The sequence below is a fragment of the Arvicanthis niloticus genome, chromosome 13 (assembly GCF_011762505.2).
Source record: "Arvicanthis niloticus isolate mArvNil1 chromosome 13, mArvNil1.pat.X, whole genome shotgun sequence".
In the NCBI taxonomy this organism is placed as follows: Eukaryota; Metazoa; Chordata; class Mammalia; order Rodentia; family Muridae; genus Arvicanthis; species Arvicanthis niloticus.
In genome coordinates, this window is record NC_047670.1 from 21,846,449 (window position 1) to 21,865,288 (window position 18,840).

Below are 18,840 nucleotides of genomic sequence, written 5' to 3' on the forward strand. Positions count from 1 at the left end.
AGAACCCCTCTCAGCTGGTACGAAGCTTCAACTTGACAGAAGGTTTATTACCCAACACATGCTAGTAAATATGAGGTTATTGAGGTGAATCATTTATAGCATTTTGACCTAAGTGTTATTATCATTTGTAGTAAATTTTCACAAATGTTCTGGATAACATTTAGCAAACTCTCAGAGCAGTCAAACAGTAGAAATGATATCTATAAGTTAAATTTTGAAACATGAAAAAGATGCCACCTGCTCCAATTTTGATCCTGAAATATACCTACAATAAGATCCATACATAAACATGCACAACTGCCTATTGCCACAGTGTTGTGTTAAGTCTAATACCGGTACAGGGTGGGAGAGGCCATCCAACATTACTCTGCATGCATGCACCAATCCTGAGTGCAAATACCCTACCTGGCATACACAATTTCATCATCTAATATGCTACCAAATTTAATACACTTACTTTGTCTACCTAAAGCTAAAATCTGCCTCAGTATAGATTTCAATTAGAGACACTGAAGTATAAGCCATGCCTGAGAATTAGTATAAACTAGATGCCCTTTATAAACTGACAGCCAATAGGCATATCAGAGCTAAAACTGTGGCCAAGATGCTCAATTCACCATTACCCAAGGAGTCTGCGCATCATGCAAAGTGCTGTTAAATGGCCTGATATGCCACTGACAGTCACTATATCTTCATTCTAACTGGGAGGAAAAAAAAAAACTCTTACAATATAATAAGAAATGGTATTTTAAAATCCCTTTTACTTCAATAGTTCCTTAATGGTCCTGAATTTTAAAGTAAACTAAGGGCTCCACAGTGAGGACAAAGCTTTAATAAAAATTCAGTACAACTTTTAAAACAAAAAACACTCAAACATTTCTACTAACTCTTCTGATTTCATTTTAATTAGCACACTTTTGGAACAAAGTGCTAAGAAGTCTCCCATTCAAACGGGACATTCCTCAACATACTCGAAAAGCCACCAAGTCTTTAAAAAAAATAAATCTAGGGTCACACAGCTTTAATTTATAAACACTGACCTACAATAGGTCATTTGGAGAGTCAAATTCTAATCTCAGCCCATAGTTACAATGGCTCTTTCATAGCTTATGTTTCCTTAACCATAGATTTAAAAGAGAAACCAATCACCAGAAAAAAAAAAATCTAGAAGTGAAAAAAAACTAACACAAAATAACTAAACTAAAACATGTCATTTTCATCAAAATCAAAACCAAGATTTTTGTTTTTGCTACTAAACTTTCAAACACCTAAGATTTTTAATGGCCGTATCTAAATCAAGAAAATATAACTAACATTCTAGTATTACTTTCTTTGTACTAAGTAACAATATGCCAAAAGAAAACAGCAAAAACCTAGCTTAAATCTTTTATGGTATAAAATGAGACAATTTTTTAGTGAATATAAATTTAAAAAAAATTTATTACTTGAATTCCAATATAGGACATTTTAGGAATAATGAAACAGCATAGAGATGAATGTTTTTAAAGACAGAGTATTACATGTCATAACTTTTCAAAGTAAATATTAAAACTCCCAGCTATAAAGTAAACACCTATTTATTGTAGAACTTCTTAGATTAATTATAAAGCCATACTACATAACCATGAAACTCATAAACTAAAGTATGCTATATGTGGTAGGATAAAAGCTTTTTGTACAAGCTTAGGAAGGTTTGTAACCCAAAAGGTTCACGTGCACTACCCTGGCTCAACTCCATGTCATTACAGTTGGCTCTTCATAGCAGCCTGCTTTCAAGCGTGGATATACTAGAAGAGTTTCAATATCTGGATTCCCAGCAGTTACCTTAAGTTTCCATGTCTTAGGAAAATGGCACGTTCACTCACTGACCGGCAACAATAAATTTACTGTGCTGGAACTCTAACACGACACTAAATCTTCTTTCTCAAACTTCACTCCCAGCAGTAACAAATGATATGAATAACCGGCTCTTTTCATGTACCTGTAATCATACCAGGCTTCTGGCTTTACAATCCTAGCTTAAGCTGTTTATATTCTCAAAGTAATCAACTTTTGCTCTCCTAAATCTCTGGTAACATTCAAGGTAAAAGCGATGGCATTTTCTGATAAGTCATTCCAAGTTTAATATCAATGATTACCTTCAGTGCACTGGCAAGCAAATCACAGCTTATCCGTAAATGAAGAACTCATTGCAAATGAGGGAAATAGAAAAATAATGTTTTAAGTCTAGCTTAGAAATAAACAGAAAATATTTGTTTCCTTGAAGGAAGGATGGTGGGTAGTATTAAAAACTAGAGTTCCCTGTGCAATTGTAGTGCAGGAGAATCTGAATGAATAACAGTGATCTGCCCCTTCAACTACCCCAAACAGGAAACTTGACTTTCATTGAAGGCACCAAAGACATCATGGTCCAAGTGTTTTTCTTTGTGACATATAAAGTTAAAGGAAAAAAAGCAACAGAAAATAAATCTAAGATTGGAAGACAAAAGGTTCCTGTCTTAATCAGATTTTAACTTCTAGGATAAACCACTGGCTTCCGTCACTTGCTCATTAATCCATTGTGAGTAATAAATTATAACTTCTCAGATAAAAGGCTGGATGAGAGCATTTTGATTACTTTAGAAAGTTCCTATTACTGCAATTATCTGAAAAGAAGACAGAATGAGAAAACTTGTTAAGTCTAAGGTCTTACTTTTAATCAGGTTTCATGTAACTTTTTCTCCCCTCTGCAAAAGCACTAAATCTAGGCAGTGACCCAACAGACTCACTCCAGCGCCATAGCAACACTGTTGGAGCGGCTCCATACCTCACTTCCCCTCACTTTCTATTAGTGGGAATATGGGTAAATAGAAATTAGGTCAGCACTAAAACATAACACCTTAAAACATACAGGCTTACAGCTGTTCAGAAAAAGAAAACAGATTAGATAACATGCTCTAAACTATAATGTAATTCATTCTGCTTACAGTACCACAAAAATCCATTATAAGACAGAATTCTGTTAATAGTAAAATTCATACAATTATAAGCTAATAATTTCCTATTTTTGGACTTCAAGGTCAAATTAAAGTTCTTCAAAATCTGTTTTTAAGATATATTTAAAAGCATTTTTGTGCATGGATGCAGGTTGCCATAGCCTAAATGTGGAAGTCAGAGGACAACTTCGTAGAGTTGGTTCTCTCTGTACCCTGATGTGATTTCTGGGGATCAAACTTCAGTTGCCAGGTCTGTACTGCAGAGTGTGTGATTCTGATCCATCTCACAGCTCTCTCTATAAGTTCTGAGGATACTAACAAGGTTTTCTATTTGGCTTTTGATTGAAGCCAACCCTCCTGGGTTTTTTTTAACCTAAATTACCTTTCTCCTTTGCCAATGACTGTTGTAAATTTAACAGACAGACTCAGACCAAAGTTCTGGAAGCAGAGGGGAAAAGGAAAACAAATAAACGACAAACAGGTACTTACCAAAACTCTAAAGAAGTAAAGATATTCTGCTGCTCCAGAGTAATTTCCACACTCATACTGGAATTTTGCATACCTGTAGAGTGTGTCTAAATACTCTTGCCTAAACTGGGAGGGAGAAAAACTTTCTATAGTTAAATTACATAATTCTGTTCATTTAACTCTTTTAGATGAGCAAATAAGTCAGTTCTTTTAAAGTCTCCCTACAATTACCACCAATAATAACATAACCAGAAAAACACTTGATTGTATATATGTATGTCTGTGTATGTGTACACATGGATTTGTCAATTTAATGCTTAGTTTTGATCTCAATAGAGTTCTGAACTGTGCTGATAGCAATTTGACTGCAAAAGAAACTTGGACTCTAACTCAAGTCTGCCGTAAGTCTCCTAGCTGACTGATCTAGTCAACTGCCGCGCACATGTACACTGCCAAGGTTTTTGTGGTCTTACACAAAGAACACAGACAATAAACCTCTCTTTGAAAATTAGCCTCAAAATTTCATCAACTTTGAGAATTAATAAGTAAATAAAATAAAACTGAGGAAATCTAAAAGAACTGAAGACTTCCAACAAACTACTAAATATTCTGTAGCAAACCACAGACAGGACTGTGTGATGGTCAGCAAGCCATTTCCATAATTATTAAATAGGAGCTAAGACTTGAAAGTTAAGTTTGATTATATACAATGGGAACGTCTCTATACTAACAAAAGAGAAATCAAAGATGTCTACAAAAAAATAAATAACATTTACTTATAAATTTGTAAATTAATGAAGGCTATGAAAATGTCAAGAGCTACTGCATTCCCTAAGGTAGCCAAAATGTTCTTTACTGTAAAAAGAAAAATTTTAATTCAGCTCTAGTTCTGCCTTCACTTACTTATAAGTAAACGCCACACGGGGGGGGTGGGGGGGGGGAAGCCTGAGTTCGACACATACATATAATCCTAGAGTCAAAAAACAGGCAGAAGGATCACCAGAAATATGGAGACAGCTTGGCCCACACAGCAATATCCTGTTCTCAAAAATCGAGTCCTGGGGGCTCAGGAAGAGGGAGAAACAAGAGGGATAAATGCTCCCCCAACCTCTCTAGGCTTTAATTTTCTGTTAGTGCTAACATCAGTTACTATTATATGATTCACAAAAAGACAAGCACTATGAGGATTTATTATCAAAAGAGAATTATAAACTATCACTGTTGAGTTAAAAAAAACTACATTTAAAACCATACCAGTTGTATTTAGTTAAGTGAATCTAAGAATTATATTCTTTTACCAAACTATTTGTGCACAGCATTCTCTAATGAACTTTTCAGAACATAACCATTTTTTAATATTAAAGAAAAAAAAAACCCAAAACTTACCCCATGCTTGTCTGCCAGGTAGTCAAATAACATCCGGCCATCCCTTAATGTTGGAAAAGTGAGTGTTATTATGCTTTAGTCACTGCAGAACACAGAATGTGCAGCTCTATCTTTTAAGTTATCATTTTAAGTTACTTTAAATCTCTTAATACTTAAGCAGAAATGTAACTTTTAGAATAAAACAAATAGCACATGTCAAATTTTGATATAAGAATTTATAAATACAAACTTGAAATTTTCTTTCAGATTTCCTCAGCTCTGAAGAGCAAACTTAAAAGATGCCTATGTCACAATGTTTGCAAACTCCACACAATTACAAACCACATCAAGCTACCAAATAGCCCAACTTAACTTTCTTAAGGTATTTTTGCATTAACTCAAGATCCGAACATACCAGTAAAAGACAAGCATAACAAGAACACTGAGGGAGAAAAACTAAAAAGCCAAGATGTTTATCCTCACCTCACCAAGGAAAGGGCTTCTCAGGCGTCTTCCTTCATGTGGGCATGTGCAGTGTCTTGCAGCATGCTTTGGGGGCATAATTTCACTTAGAATTTAACGGGAAGGGGCCCGGAGCTAATTTAATAATTACTGAATACAACACTCAATACGAAATGGGCACAAAGTTCAAACTTTCACTGTCCTCTGACTGTTTCTGACAATGTATATGAAATATAAATACGTTACTTAGAATTTAACGGGAAGGGGCCCGGAACTAATTTAATAATTACTGAATACAACACTCAATACGAAATGGGCACAAAGTTCAAACTTTCACTGTTCTCTGGCTGTTTCTGACAATGTATATGAAATATAAATATCTATGTTCAAATATAGTTTACTCTATGTTCAAAATTTAAGGAGACTGGTAGAAAAAAAGTCATTCGTGTGAAAACAAGGTAGTTTTTACCTCTAATTTAGCTTATGACTTTGTAATACTTTATCACTTCATTTATTTTCAACTTAGTTCCTGCCTTAGTTTTTTCTAGTGATGTGATTAAACATTCTCATACAAAGTAGCCTGTGGAGGAAAGGGTTTAGTTGACTTATACTTCCCAATCAGAGTCCATCACTGAGGAAAGTCAGGGCAGGAATTCAAGGTAAGAACCTGGAGGCTCAAGGTAATGCAAAGGCTATTGAAAAATGCCACTGACTGGCTCGCTCCCCGATGCCTTACTCAGTTTGCTTCTTATACAATTCAGGACAACCTGCCCAGGGCTGACACTGCCCCTCTCTCTCCCTCTGGGCTGAGCCTTCCCACAGAACCACTAATCAAGAAAACGCCTCACAAACTTGCCTCCAGGCCAATCTGATGGAAGCAATTCCTGAAGTTCCCCTTTTCTACACTGCTCTGGCTTGTGTCAAATTGCCAAAACAATCAGCACAGCACTGTTACCTTCCGAAAGGCACCAGGCACCGCTCTACTCTGTGGTAAAAGTACACACCATACGTGCATGCTTTTTACTCTTCCCCTAATTTCATCATCTCCCATCTTTTAAGATTTATTTCTATTATTTTTAACTAGTGTATGTGTACCTGTGTGGGTACTGTGCGCGTAGCTGCAGGTGCCTACAGAGGCCACAGACGGAGCACCTAGAGCTGGACTTATGGGCAGTTGTGAGTCACCTGAATCGGGCTGGAAACCAAACTCCAGCCCTCTGCAGCAGTAAATGGTCTTTACCACCAAGGCGTCTCTCCAGTCCCCACTTCCACTCTTTTAGTGCCTACCACATCTTAAAATGTCTGTTCTAGTCTAACATCTGGATTACTTCAACAGTCACTTCCTGGATACTGATATGAGGTCTGAAAGGCTACAACTAGTCTTAGTACTACTAGAAGTATGTAAGTAAACAAATAGTCTAGTGGAGATATATGCACATTCACACAGAGGTGGAGCTTTCTCCTTTGAACACAACTGTTTATCTGTGTATCTGTATTTATTCCTGCACATGCATATAGCACATGCATATAGCACATGCATATAGTGTAATATGGCACATATCTTAGTTATAGTTTCATGGCTGTGAAGAGACACCATGACCATACAGTGCTTATAAACATTTAAGTGGGCCTAGCTTAGTTTCACAGATTTAGTCCATTATCATCACGGTAGGAAACATGGCAGAGACAGTGCTAGAGAAGGAACTGAGAGTTCCACATTTTGACCAACAGGCAAAAGTGAATGCCATAGGAGGCCTAGCTTGAGCAAGACCTCACAGCCAGTCCACAGTGACACATTTCCTTCAACAAGGCCATACCTAATAGTGTCACCCTCTATGAGCCAAGCATTCAAACACAGTGGGGGCCACTCCTATTCAAAACACCACAGCATGTAGGTATGGAGCCTATAACACAGCAGAATAAGAGGGTCAGGCCTGCAGCTTTCCTAATGGTATCAGGTAATGCTAAAATTTCGGTTTGAACATATATTCTAGAAACTAACAGCATGACAAGATAACTAACAATTCTGAAGTGAATGCATCCATAGGGTACCTAAGAATTACTACAACAGTAACATTCTGTTTTAGTACACTTCACTTTTAAATATTTCTGGTAACTCCAAAGGCTCCAATGTGTTAAGTAAGGTTAAGGCAACATACCTATTTTGAAGCCAAACAAGAAAGTCTGTTTCTAGCAAAAAGAAATTACATATAAAATAATCTTATAGCTGGGATGAGTACAGACATTCAAATGGTACAAGAGAATGTAAGTGATAAGTGAGCTCAGGTTTCTCCTGCAGAAAGCAACCCAGGCATTCTAGGTAACCACTGGAAACAATGTTGCCACACAATACTTTTGAGTTGGCTGACTCTTAGAGGAGTAAAGGGAAAAGCAAGCTGTGCACAAGATGTTTAGTTCTGCAAACCGACCTCTACACTTCCCTCTCAAATTTCAACATTCAAAATCTCCAGACATTGCCAAATGTCTTCTAAGAAGGGGCAGAGAGTCTGGTGCTGTCAAGACAGGTATGAATTTTAAAGCTTCTTTAAAATAATTAGTATTGGCTGGGACTGGAGTGGTGGCTCAGCAGCTAAGAGCACCTAGTTGGTGGTTCACAACTACCTGTAACTCTAGTTCCAAGGAATCTGGCCCTGCATCTGAGCTCCAAGTGCAATAGACTTGTATGTACACACACAAACAAAACACTCAGACGCATACAAAGGTAAATATTAATATTCATTGTTAGGGAATCCCACTCTTCAAAAGATAGAGAGGTGAGAACAAACAAATGAAGCCATCACTTAGTGTCATGAATTGTACTAGAGAATATGAGTTTAACTGTTACATTAATCTAGCAAAGAGAACTAGACTTCACATTAGCAGATTACCTGGTTGACTGCATCTGCCTTGTAGTTTCTGGATCTTCAAACATCTTCACAATTGGTTCTGTTTCTGCCTGGAGCTGTTTCAGCTGTGCTACAACTGTGGTTCTTTTTTCTCTCAAAGCTAATGAAAAACATGAGTACTAGAAAGTTAAACCACACAATTCCATGAGACTGTCTAAAGAAGATTCCATTAATTCAAAGTATACACACTTATTTAATCCTCATACTTTCAATTCACATGCCAGGAACCACCAACTCAACAACTTCCTCAAACTCACAATTTCCTTTTGCTGAAGCCACAAAAGCACATAAAAAAAAAAAAAAAAAAAAGACTCATCCACCTACTGTGAAGAGAAAAAACGACATATACTATAAAGAGCAGGGCTGGGTGGTGCTGAAAGTAGGCAGGAAATGTCACTTGTGATCTGGCTTTCTAAGGGGGGGGAGAGGGCAACATTCATACACATAATAAATATACAAAAATTCAGGGAAAAAAACCTTTACTTGCATCACAAACTAACGTTAAATAGTTGCTGCCTACAAATTCAAAAAGGCTGTATTGACTTTAACAATGTCAGTATCATATAGCACTCTTATCCTAGAGTGAACGGCCTTTCCTTTTCCATACATGGATTCCAAGTTTTATTTTAAATACAGTTATTTTCTGTGTGCATGATGGGGATTATCTGTGTGAGCAGATAGGGTTGGTTCTCTCTTCTACTGTAGGTTCCAGGAAGCAAATTCAGGTCGTAAGGCATTTGCAGCAAATGCTTTACTCTATGAACCACCTCTGGCACTACATAGGCGCCCTTTTCCTTCCTTACACATTTCTCTATAAACCTCTGTGCTTAAGACATAGGTTAATAATAAAAAACAACAACAAAAACCTTGCAAGTTCATGGCCAAATTAAGGGGGGGGGGGGTGATGAGTGGGAGAATCTGTTAACAAAATCTGAAAAACAGCAATTTTAAACAAAGAACACTCTGCTGTAGCCAAAATTTGTTCTATGCATTGGGGAAGACAGGGGTGCGGGTGGGAGCTATACTATCATGTAAGGCATGGCATTAAATAACTATGGCAAGTTTACAACTTGCTATGTAGACCAGGCTATCTTCAAACTCACAGAAAATCACCTGCCTATGCCTCTAGGGTGTTGGGATAAGAGGTGTGTACTACCATGTCCAGCCCATAATACTTCAGGGATCATTTTTTCTCATTGTCAAAACTTATCTACTGTACTGAACTAGTTTGGAAACCACTCTCCTAATAGTTCCCCAACTTTACTACAGGGCCTCAGCAGTTTCTAATCAAACACTTCTGGACTGTGTGTAAAATCTGTGTTTCTAAAGAATTCTCCCAATTGAACTGGTGATGCTGGTCTTAGAGACCACATCTTGAGAAGGTTCAATGAGACCAAAAAACTGCAGCCGCATCAGAAAATCATAAGCTGACAGCCTATAGAATATAACTTTGATAGAGTTTAATACAACTTTTATACAGAGTACAACTTTGATGGCACACACTATGATCTGAAGATATGTTTAACGTAGATTTACATCTTTTACTAGGAGAAAACACCCCTTAGCACCCGTGTAACCTTCTTATGCCTTTTCTTCCAAGGACTTTAAGAACACAATCATTAATCCTTTTGGCTACAGTTCTTTCATGTATCATAAAACATACATTTTCAGCTATTCTCAAGCTTTAGTTCTAACAATAAAACTTACCATGAGGGATATCATCAGAATAAAGATTTTTGTAAACATCCATAGCAAAGTCCACCATATTGGTGTCACTAAGAAGATCCAATTTTCCTTGTAATAATTCTTTTTCATTATAAATCTGCAAGAAAAAAAACTACTTTTTAACGAGTATATTTAAGTTCTTCAGTTTATTAAAAAATACTTCATGAAACTATTTTGAAAATGTATGTGTCTGTGTATGGGTTGGTGAGTTGGTTCAGCAGGTACAGAACTTGCTGTGCACAAGATGTTTAGTTCTGACAGAACTTGCTGAGCAAGTAAGTCAGGAGAGCAGTTCTCAATCGCTGAATAGCACACAAAGATGAAGAGAAATGACTTCTCAAAGTTATCCTTTGTTCTCTGTCCTCCACACCTGTGCTGTGGTAGCCAGTGCACCCTAGAGCTCCACCCTTCTCCACAGACATTTTTTACTTAAAAAAGCATCATAGGGCTAGATATACATGTCAGTAGTAAACACTGGCTTAGTGTATATAAAGCCACAGATTCACCACCCAGTACAGACACACTCACAGAAAGACACACACTAAACATTTTGTAAAAAGAAAAGCACCAATATAGGAAGCACCCAATTTACACAAAATATCCTGTCTACCTAAAGATTTGTAAATGAATGTCATTTCCATTTACTTTTGATTTCAATTATTGTTTTATCAAGCAATCTTTTATTCATTCTAGGAAAGTTATGCAGTATACAAAAGTATCCACAGCTTCTCCACTGCAAAGCAAATGTCCCTGCTTCTCCACATCCATAAAATTAGGAACAGGCTCTTAAATATTTTACCTTCTTACTATCCTTTGCATCCCCATGATGGCTACCCACCACGCCTCGATGTGGCCACTCCTTTACCTTTACACAGTCCTCATTTAAGAGTTGCAATCATTTGAATGCGACTCTTAAATGTACCATCTGTACCTCCAAAATTAAACTAGCACCAATTTTGTAAGTCAACAACCTCATGACAAGTTTTTGCTTTGTAAAGGGCTCTGGAAACACATAACTCACAAGGAATAAATTATAATACAGATTCACACAAACATGAAGGCTACTGAGAATATGTAAGGGATCTGAGAGATACTTAGACAAATGGAACTCATGTTCAGTTTAATCTTGCAAAAGAAACATCTAGAAAGAATCCACAACTATGTAACATAGAATCAAAAGTGAATGTTCCAAACTATATACAAAGCTCCAACAAAACAGTAACAAAGGACAACTAATCCGACTGAAATACCTAAATCATCCTAATAGTCACTAGCAAAACAAGATAATCAAATGAACAAGACATAACTCAACTTCAATAATCAAAAGGAAATGCATATAAAAACCATGATTAAAAAAAACCCAAAAAACCTGAGAGTATCAGTGTTAATGTGAATGTAGACTAAATGGAATATTTAAATCCTACTGGCAAGAATAGTCACTTAAGAAAAAATGTTTTTATCTCCTAAAATCACACATGCTTCGACTCACCAACTTTGTAAAATATCAAAAATGAGTACATCTATTTAAAGTATATTCCTAAAAATATTTACAGTATACAGTCCTTTAATACTAGAATGGATGAACAAACTGGTACAATATAACAAATTAACCATCAGCACTGAAAATTCAAAATTGCCATCACATAGTGGGTGACTTTCACAGAGCAATGCAGAAGGAAAGATGACACAGGAATTAGTTCATGAAGCCAGGGGCGCTGGTATAAACTTATAACACCAGCACTCAGGAGGACCTCTGGAGTTGGGAGTTCTAGACCAGCTAGGACTACACAGGGAAACTGTTTCTAAAAACAGTTTGGAAATTAGATCACAGTGGCAGACAGCCTGCCTATGACATCAAGGGGTTCAATCCCTAGAAGTAAATAAGAATACATTTCTGTTCGAGAATTTCAATTATATGAAAATGAAGGGAAAAAAGTTGGGCATGGTATATCCTTTTGTAATTCAGCCCTTGGGGAAAATGGTATGCAGGTTGCCCAGCAAGCAAGATCTTATCTCAGAAAGAACTCCCTAGCTCCCACCCCAAGTCAAGCTAATCACAGGAACAGAGCTTATACTGAGAGGTGGAATGACTGAGAAGCTGGTTAAAATTCAAAGAACGGAAAAACAAACAACAACAAACCAAACCTTCTGAAGTGCAGAGGAATTAAGACAGGGCAAAGATCCTAACCTGTGTCCAAATTCAAAACCCACTGTTCTTATCTTGGCACCTATCATCCAACCTGACACTTCACGTAATCAACTGTGACATGCAAATACATAATTCATTTAACTATTCAATGGTTATCAAAAGCCTTTATGCAGAACTATTTCAAGTGCTGAGACCATGTGGAGAGCCTAGATTAGAAATCAGTTCTCTCCTGGAACTTAGAGCCTCCAATATATTACAAATGTAAGTACTGGCAAACATCACAATCCCTGACTCTGTCTGAATTACCTAGCTTTTCAGGACTCAATCCCCCTTCTCAAAGTCCTTTTTTTCCACTAAAGGTAACAGAAATTCTTGAATTTTAACAGTATTTAGTCAATACTTGTCTGATATGTACCACTTTTACCTTACACATCATGCTAAAAAAAAATTACATTTTTTCAATGGTGAGATGTCAGAAGTTTAGCTTGGATCTTTCACAATTTTACGTGTCAATATTCAGGAACTGCCTTCCTCTTGAAGTTTTAAAGCCACCATAACATCCTCTTAGATGATTCCACTGAGTCTGAATGATAGCTTTGCCTACAAATAAACAAGCTATACTTCACATTTCCCCGTTTGCCTTAAAAACATGAGTGTATTAAAAAAAAACACAAAAATATTTAGTTCAGGAAGATTAAAAATATCTCTGGTACACTAGCAAGGTAAGAGGTGGAGACAGATAGATAGACAGACAGACAGACAGACAGAACTTCTAATCTCTAGTATGCAGGCTGCAAAATGCAATGCAAAAAGAACATATCCATCAAGCTCAGGTCTCACCTGTCAAGACATTCTCCAGCATTTATTGAAAATTAATTTTGCTTGTTCCCTGGTGACAATATGCATGTTTACAAAGTTTCCTATAAATATAAAGGTTATGCCTGTCATATAAACCATAGCTATCTGGAAGCTTATATATGTCATCAAAAGAATTTTACTAGACTTTAAAAAAAAAAAAAACTGCCAGTGAACACAAAAATATCTGAATCTACAGTTCCCTATGTTATAATCTGTGTCCAGAAAACAGAATTCACTATCTACTCTAGACAAAATTCTAGCCTTACATTTTACTTTCTGTAATAGTAAAATGCATCAATTTCTCCATAAAGCCAATATATAACTAGGCCTAATACTTCTAATCCTTCTTTTCAGTACCCCCAAAGTCCTTTAGGGCTGAAACATTATGAAGTCCCAAAACTACATACTTACTGAGGATATCTCTTAGAACAGTAACGATGAGACCATACTACATTAAGTCTGAGCATCAACCCTAGAAAACAAAGTTTACATTGCAGGCCGTGGGGCTGTGGGTTATTCTTGGTCTTCACCCTCATCTGACAACGTACGCTACATTTCTACTTAGTAAATATCTACCAAAGACCAGGAAACTCACAGCAAAGCATCCACAACTTCACGGACATTAAAGTGCCAGATACTACTTTTTTAAGTGTAAGAGAATCTTGTCATGGGATTCTGAGCACCACCCAAATCCAAGGCCATAGATTCCATTTCTAAAAAGAAAAAAATGAAACTTCCAACGGCCTCCGTGGTGAGCCCAAAGCTCGGCGCTCCTCCTGCTCAGACACCGCAGCTTCAGGCGAGTACGGACATGGCCGCCCGCAGGACCCAGCACCTCAGGCCAGCAAGCAAAGACCTCGGCGTCGCCAGAAGCCCGCGCTGTCACCTCACCCCTCTGGAGGCACAGCCGAATCCCACCGCCCCAAAGACCCCAAAAGCGCTACATTACGGGGGAAGCTGCCGTCCCAGGGCCCAGCCGGTGTCAGGGCGGCCCAAGCCGGCTTCCGGCTCGCACGTGTGTAGGCCCTGCCGCCACCTCCCCGCCTCTCCCGGCGCCTCTCTCGTCCCTACGCCGTCCTCCTTCTCAAAGCGCCCTCACCTCTTTCACAGAGAGAAACTCAAGAAGCGGAAAGACCAGATGCCGATCCAGAAAGTGCGCGATGCGAGTAGTCAAGTCGTACTCCGCCATCTTGCCGGTGGGAAAGGAGCGCTTGTTCGCTAAAACTTTATTGACAGCGCCGAGAGGCGGACAGGCCCGGCACTGCGCATGTGCAGTCGTGGTCCCGCCCCAGCGGGCTGATGACAATGGCCGCGGGCGCGCGTGGTGGGCTCTCCCTCCTTCCCTCTCCACGCCTTCTGGGTGGGGCTCAAGCTTTGCACATAATTTCTCCTGTTTGCAAGTTCTGTCTTTTACCAGTAAAGAAGTGCTAGTGTCAGGGAGAAAGGAAACCAAGAGTTTAGTTTTACACCTAAGTATGATGAAGTTGAGCCTGCTTGATGTCTAAGTGGAAAGAGTGATTATTAGGCCATGGTACATATATGAAGCTACAACTAGGTCTCAAAGATCAGGACTAGAGGTATCCATTAACTTACTAATGGGATTGAAAACCACGAAACTGCATAAAATTAAACTGAACTAGTGTTTGAAAGAGAAGTGAGGGAGGTTAAATCTAGGTACTTCACCTTACACAAATAGGGGCAAGTAAGAGCTAAGCCTAGAAACTAGAGCACTGAAATATATGAGATGGCTATTTGTGCTTGACTACATTTCAAATTAACTAAATCACAAGCAGTTGGGTACATCTGTGAGAGATTTTTCTTAAGTTATTTAAGATAAAACCTATCTTAAATGCCTATCACTGGGATCAGAATACCCAACTTTAATCTGGGCTTTTGGGCAGCCTAAGTAAAGAAAAAGAAAGAGCCGGGCAGTGGTGGCTCACGCCTTTAATCCCAGCATCTAGGAGGCAGAGGCAGGCGGATTAGGCCCTAGGATGAGCCATGGCACTCATTCAACCAGTCTATCTCTCTAGAAAGCCCTAACTAATACAACATAGATGGAGGAGAGAAAAGCCAGAGGATCCAAGAAGCAGTTAATTAAGGAAAATAGCATTGATAGCTCGTGGCAATAAATAAGGCCTATATTCACATTTAAATTGTCCACAACAGTGTATTTATTTAAATTTATTTAAATTAACCACAACAATTTTCTCCTATCAATATTTGACTCCGGTCATTTTTTCCTGGCACATTCTATCCTACTGATGACCTTAACATGGGTCCTTTCAATCAGTTGTGGATGAAAAACCTACTCAAAGTGAACACAAAAGATGAGAGGAAAAAGGTTGCAGCAACATATATAAACATGCTTTGAAGATCTTTCCGGTAAAGGATACAGGCAGTATGTAAAGAATGGGGTTTGCAGCACTTGGGAGGCAGAGGCAGACAGATTTCTGAGTTTGAGGCCAGCCTGGTCTACGGAGCGAGTTCCAGGACAGCCAGGGCTACACAGAGAAACCCTTTCTCAAAAAAACAAAAACAAACAAACAAAGAATGGGGTTTGGATGCTGGTAGTACTAGGTATAATGGAAGAATATTGTGAGAAGTCAATTGGAATATGAGAAGCACAGAGAGTACCAATAAGGCTGATGCCCAGTAGAGTACAAATGAAATACTGCAGCTGGAGAAAGCTTGGCTGGACATGCTGAATCTCATAATAGACAGAGAAGAGAGCACTGGAGTATGAAGGTGGTCCAGGAACCACTTGCAGACTAGAGAGACTCATAGACAGGAAAACGAAAGAGTAACCTGAGGAAACGAACTTGGAAACTTAGTTGAAAACTAGTGTCTATAGGAGAGGATGTGGTCCCAGGAAAAATTTAAAAAGGACAAGGGCCATAGGTAGTCATGGACAATTAGAAATGTATTTTAAGTCCTAAGGAGCCTTAAAGCATTTTTGAGTATGGAAGAGAATAGTCCCATATTTCAGGAAGGTTAATTTTGACAGCTGTGTGGCTAGTGGGTTGGAAGAGTGATATATGAGGAGTCTCTAAAGACCTTCAAAGCTGGACTGGGAGACCTTGATTTGACAAGATAGGCAATGAGAGCCCCTTATTAAATTTTAAATTGCAAAATATATGAAAACAATGATTTTTTTTGTCCCTTAAAATTAACCTGGATTTGATTTATAAGACTGATTAAGGTTGTGACAGATTGGAAACTCTTTTAATTTGCCTGGCTTTTCCTCTGGAATTTTCCTTGCTGGTTAGTCAAAAGCATTTTTCTTTATAAGAAAGGGAGGTTCATTTCTAAAAAGGGAGGTTCATTTCTAAATATGGAAAATCTAATTTTACTGATGTAGTCTCTTCCCAGTGTTTCAGAAAAGAGATATTACAGAGAAAGCACAAGAAGAGCCTCACCTGACCTACTGTGATAGTGTCAGGTGTAAAGTTTGCTTCTTACAAACTCACCAGATGTTTAATGAATATTTAATGAATGCTTAATGAATCATTAATGAATATTGAATGATCACCATATTGAACTCTTGAGAGACAAAGAAAAAATTAATTCTAGCCCACAAGGAATACTTTCAAAGGGGTGGCAATTATGCAAAGCATAAGCCAATCATAACATCATGTAAGGATACTCTTATGCACAGTGTTCCTGAGGCTTGGCAGAGGGAAACAACTCACTGCCAGAGAAAGTAAGAGCTTCCTGGGAAAGTTAACATTTGACTACCTCTGTACGTATAGATGTTCAGAAGGCACACAAGTTTAAGAAGAAGCATAGAATGGATGGAGACTTTGAGAAATTCTTAATGGCAGGAGGAACATGCATCATATATCTCCTGGCAAGACATGAGTCTATATCAGGGCATTATGGTTAAGTTGTCCTAAGGCCATGGACTATTCTGTTGAATTGAGTAACATGCTGCAGAATTATTTATTTAATGTACTTCTGAGGATAGAATTTAGGGCCTAGCACATGGTCCTTTGCCACTGAACTACATCCCCAAACTGTGAATTTTTTTAATGTGGGGTTTTGCTGTGAAGTGTAGGCTGGACTCCAATTTTAGAACCTATGTGCTGACGTGGTAGGTAGATTCCATCCATTGGACTATACACTTTTAGTATGATGGGTCAAGAGAGTGATTTCAAGCATTAGTTTTTCTGTTGATTCTCATGATTTTTTTTTTTTTTGCCATGTCCCTTTTTGTCGCCTGTGAGAGTCTGATCATATTTACATAGACCACTGTAATGTTCATCCAAATGTATCTCGTACCTATGTACCACAGTGTTTGAATGGTTGCCAAACTCATGTATTGGAAACTTCCCTGTTGTGGGCATTTTCAGAGACTGGCCCTAATGTGACATTGTTCAGAGATGAGAACTAATGTGATTAATGGGCCATAGGGGGTGTACTGTTTTTGTGAAGACTGTGGAAGGACTTTGGAACTTTGGGCTAGAAGAACCATTGGGTGTTAAGAGCTCTGTGGGATGTTCTGTAGGAACTTGGAAGATAATGCTGAGAATAGTGCAAATGATGGAGGCCTGGCTTGTGAAATTTCAGAAGGAAGATTAAAGACTTTTTTCAAGGTTGTTGCAGTTTTGATTGTGAAGATTCTGCGGTTTGGGTTAGCTGGGGCTGAAGAATCAGCTGTGATTAACAAGATACCAGAACTACTAAATCAAAACTCTTGCATTACTGGGATGATAGATGCTGGTTAGCTGGAGCTAAGAAATTAGCAGTGATTAAGAATAGATCAATATCACTAAGGTGAAACCTTTTGTGGACTGTTTCCTGAGAGCAGCCACCATTGTATCTGGTTGGCAGTCAGATTTGGTAATATATAAGAATCAACCAGATGGTACTGTTTTTGAAACATGAAGGGGTAGCAGCTGATGTTTGGCACTGTGAGAGGCCAGGAGAGGCCATTGGTAAAGGTGTAGCCTCAGTGGCAGTTGAAGATCCAGGACTGAAAAAGTCATGCAGAGAAGTTGAGGCTTAGCACCATGAAAAGAGTCTATGCGAAGCTATTTGTGAAAGTGCAGTCCAGTTGCAGCAGAAGACAACATTGTTTTGGACATGTCAGTACCATGAGATGACCACCAAGAACAGCAGCAGCAGTGGGGTACAGGCAGCTGGAGCCTAGAAGACAAGGTGTGTGCTACAAAGGGCAGAACTGTAGAAGTGATCCAAGCCCTTGGAGTATCCCAGAAGACAGTGAGTAGATCCCAGACATTGGATGGTTAGAGTTTGGTTTTGCTTTTGTTTGTGACTGTGCCCTGATATTTTTCCCTCTTGAAGTAAGAAAGTATTTTAGTGGAGCCCACAGTTAAGACACTTTGAATTATAAAAAGACTTTGAATTTCAAAAGAGATTGGATATTTTAAAAGAGATTGAAATTTTAATATGTAAGAATTTGTAAAGACTGTAGGACTTTTAAAGTTATTTAGATCGTGGGGATGAATAACAAAGTAAGGGTTGAGGCTTAATAGTGATGTCTTTGTGTGTCAAGTTAACAAGAGGTCAGTTGTACTGGCTGATTTTGTGTGTCAACTTGATACATGCTGAAATTATCACAGAGAAAGGAGCCTCCCTTGAGGGAATGCTTCCATGAGATCCAGCTGTAAGGCATTTTCTCAGTGATCAAGGGTGGGAGGTCCCACTGTGGGTGGTGCCATCCCTGGGCTGGTGGTCCTGGGTTCTATAAGAAAGCAAGCTGAGCAAGCCAGGGGAAGCAAACCAGTAAGTAACATCCCTCCATGGTCTCTGCATCAGCTCCTGCTTCCTGACCTGCTTGAGTTCCTGTACTGACTTGTTGGGGGCCGAATTTTAGCAGAAAGCGGCTATCAGCTTTGCAGCCATCTTGAGCCATATACCCTGACATGTGACTTGGATTAAAATAGCCTACAACAGCTGAGCACACTCC

At 38.5% G+C, this 18,840-nt stretch overlaps 1 protein-coding gene across 2 annotated transcripts in view; it reads right to left on the reverse strand.

Moving 5' to 3' along the window:
* Eif3e (eukaryotic translation initiation factor 3 subunit E) overlaps nt 1-14,180 on the reverse strand; it is a 32,186-nt gene extending 18,006 nt beyond the window's left edge. Inside the window, exons 1-5 of one of the 2 annotated variants that reach the window (XM_034516998.2) lie at nt 14,008-14,180; nt 9,884-9,998; nt 8,159-8,276; nt 4,830-4,872; nt 3,465-3,569 (exon numbers count right to left, since the gene is read on the reverse strand). In XM_034516998.2, the coding sequence (XP_034372889.1) occupies nt 3,465-3,569; nt 4,830-4,872; nt 8,159-8,276; nt 9,884-9,998; nt 14,008-14,097 (471 nt within the window). In that variant the 5' untranslated portion in view covers nt 14,098-14,180. Of the gene's footprint in view, nt 1-3,464; nt 3,570-4,829; nt 4,873-8,158; nt 8,277-9,883; nt 9,999-12,890; nt 12,913-14,007 lie in introns of those variants that run through there. The other variant, XM_076911325.1, reaches the window with a different exon arrangement.
* Between the last annotated feature and the right edge of the window lie 4,660 nt (nt 14,181-18,840).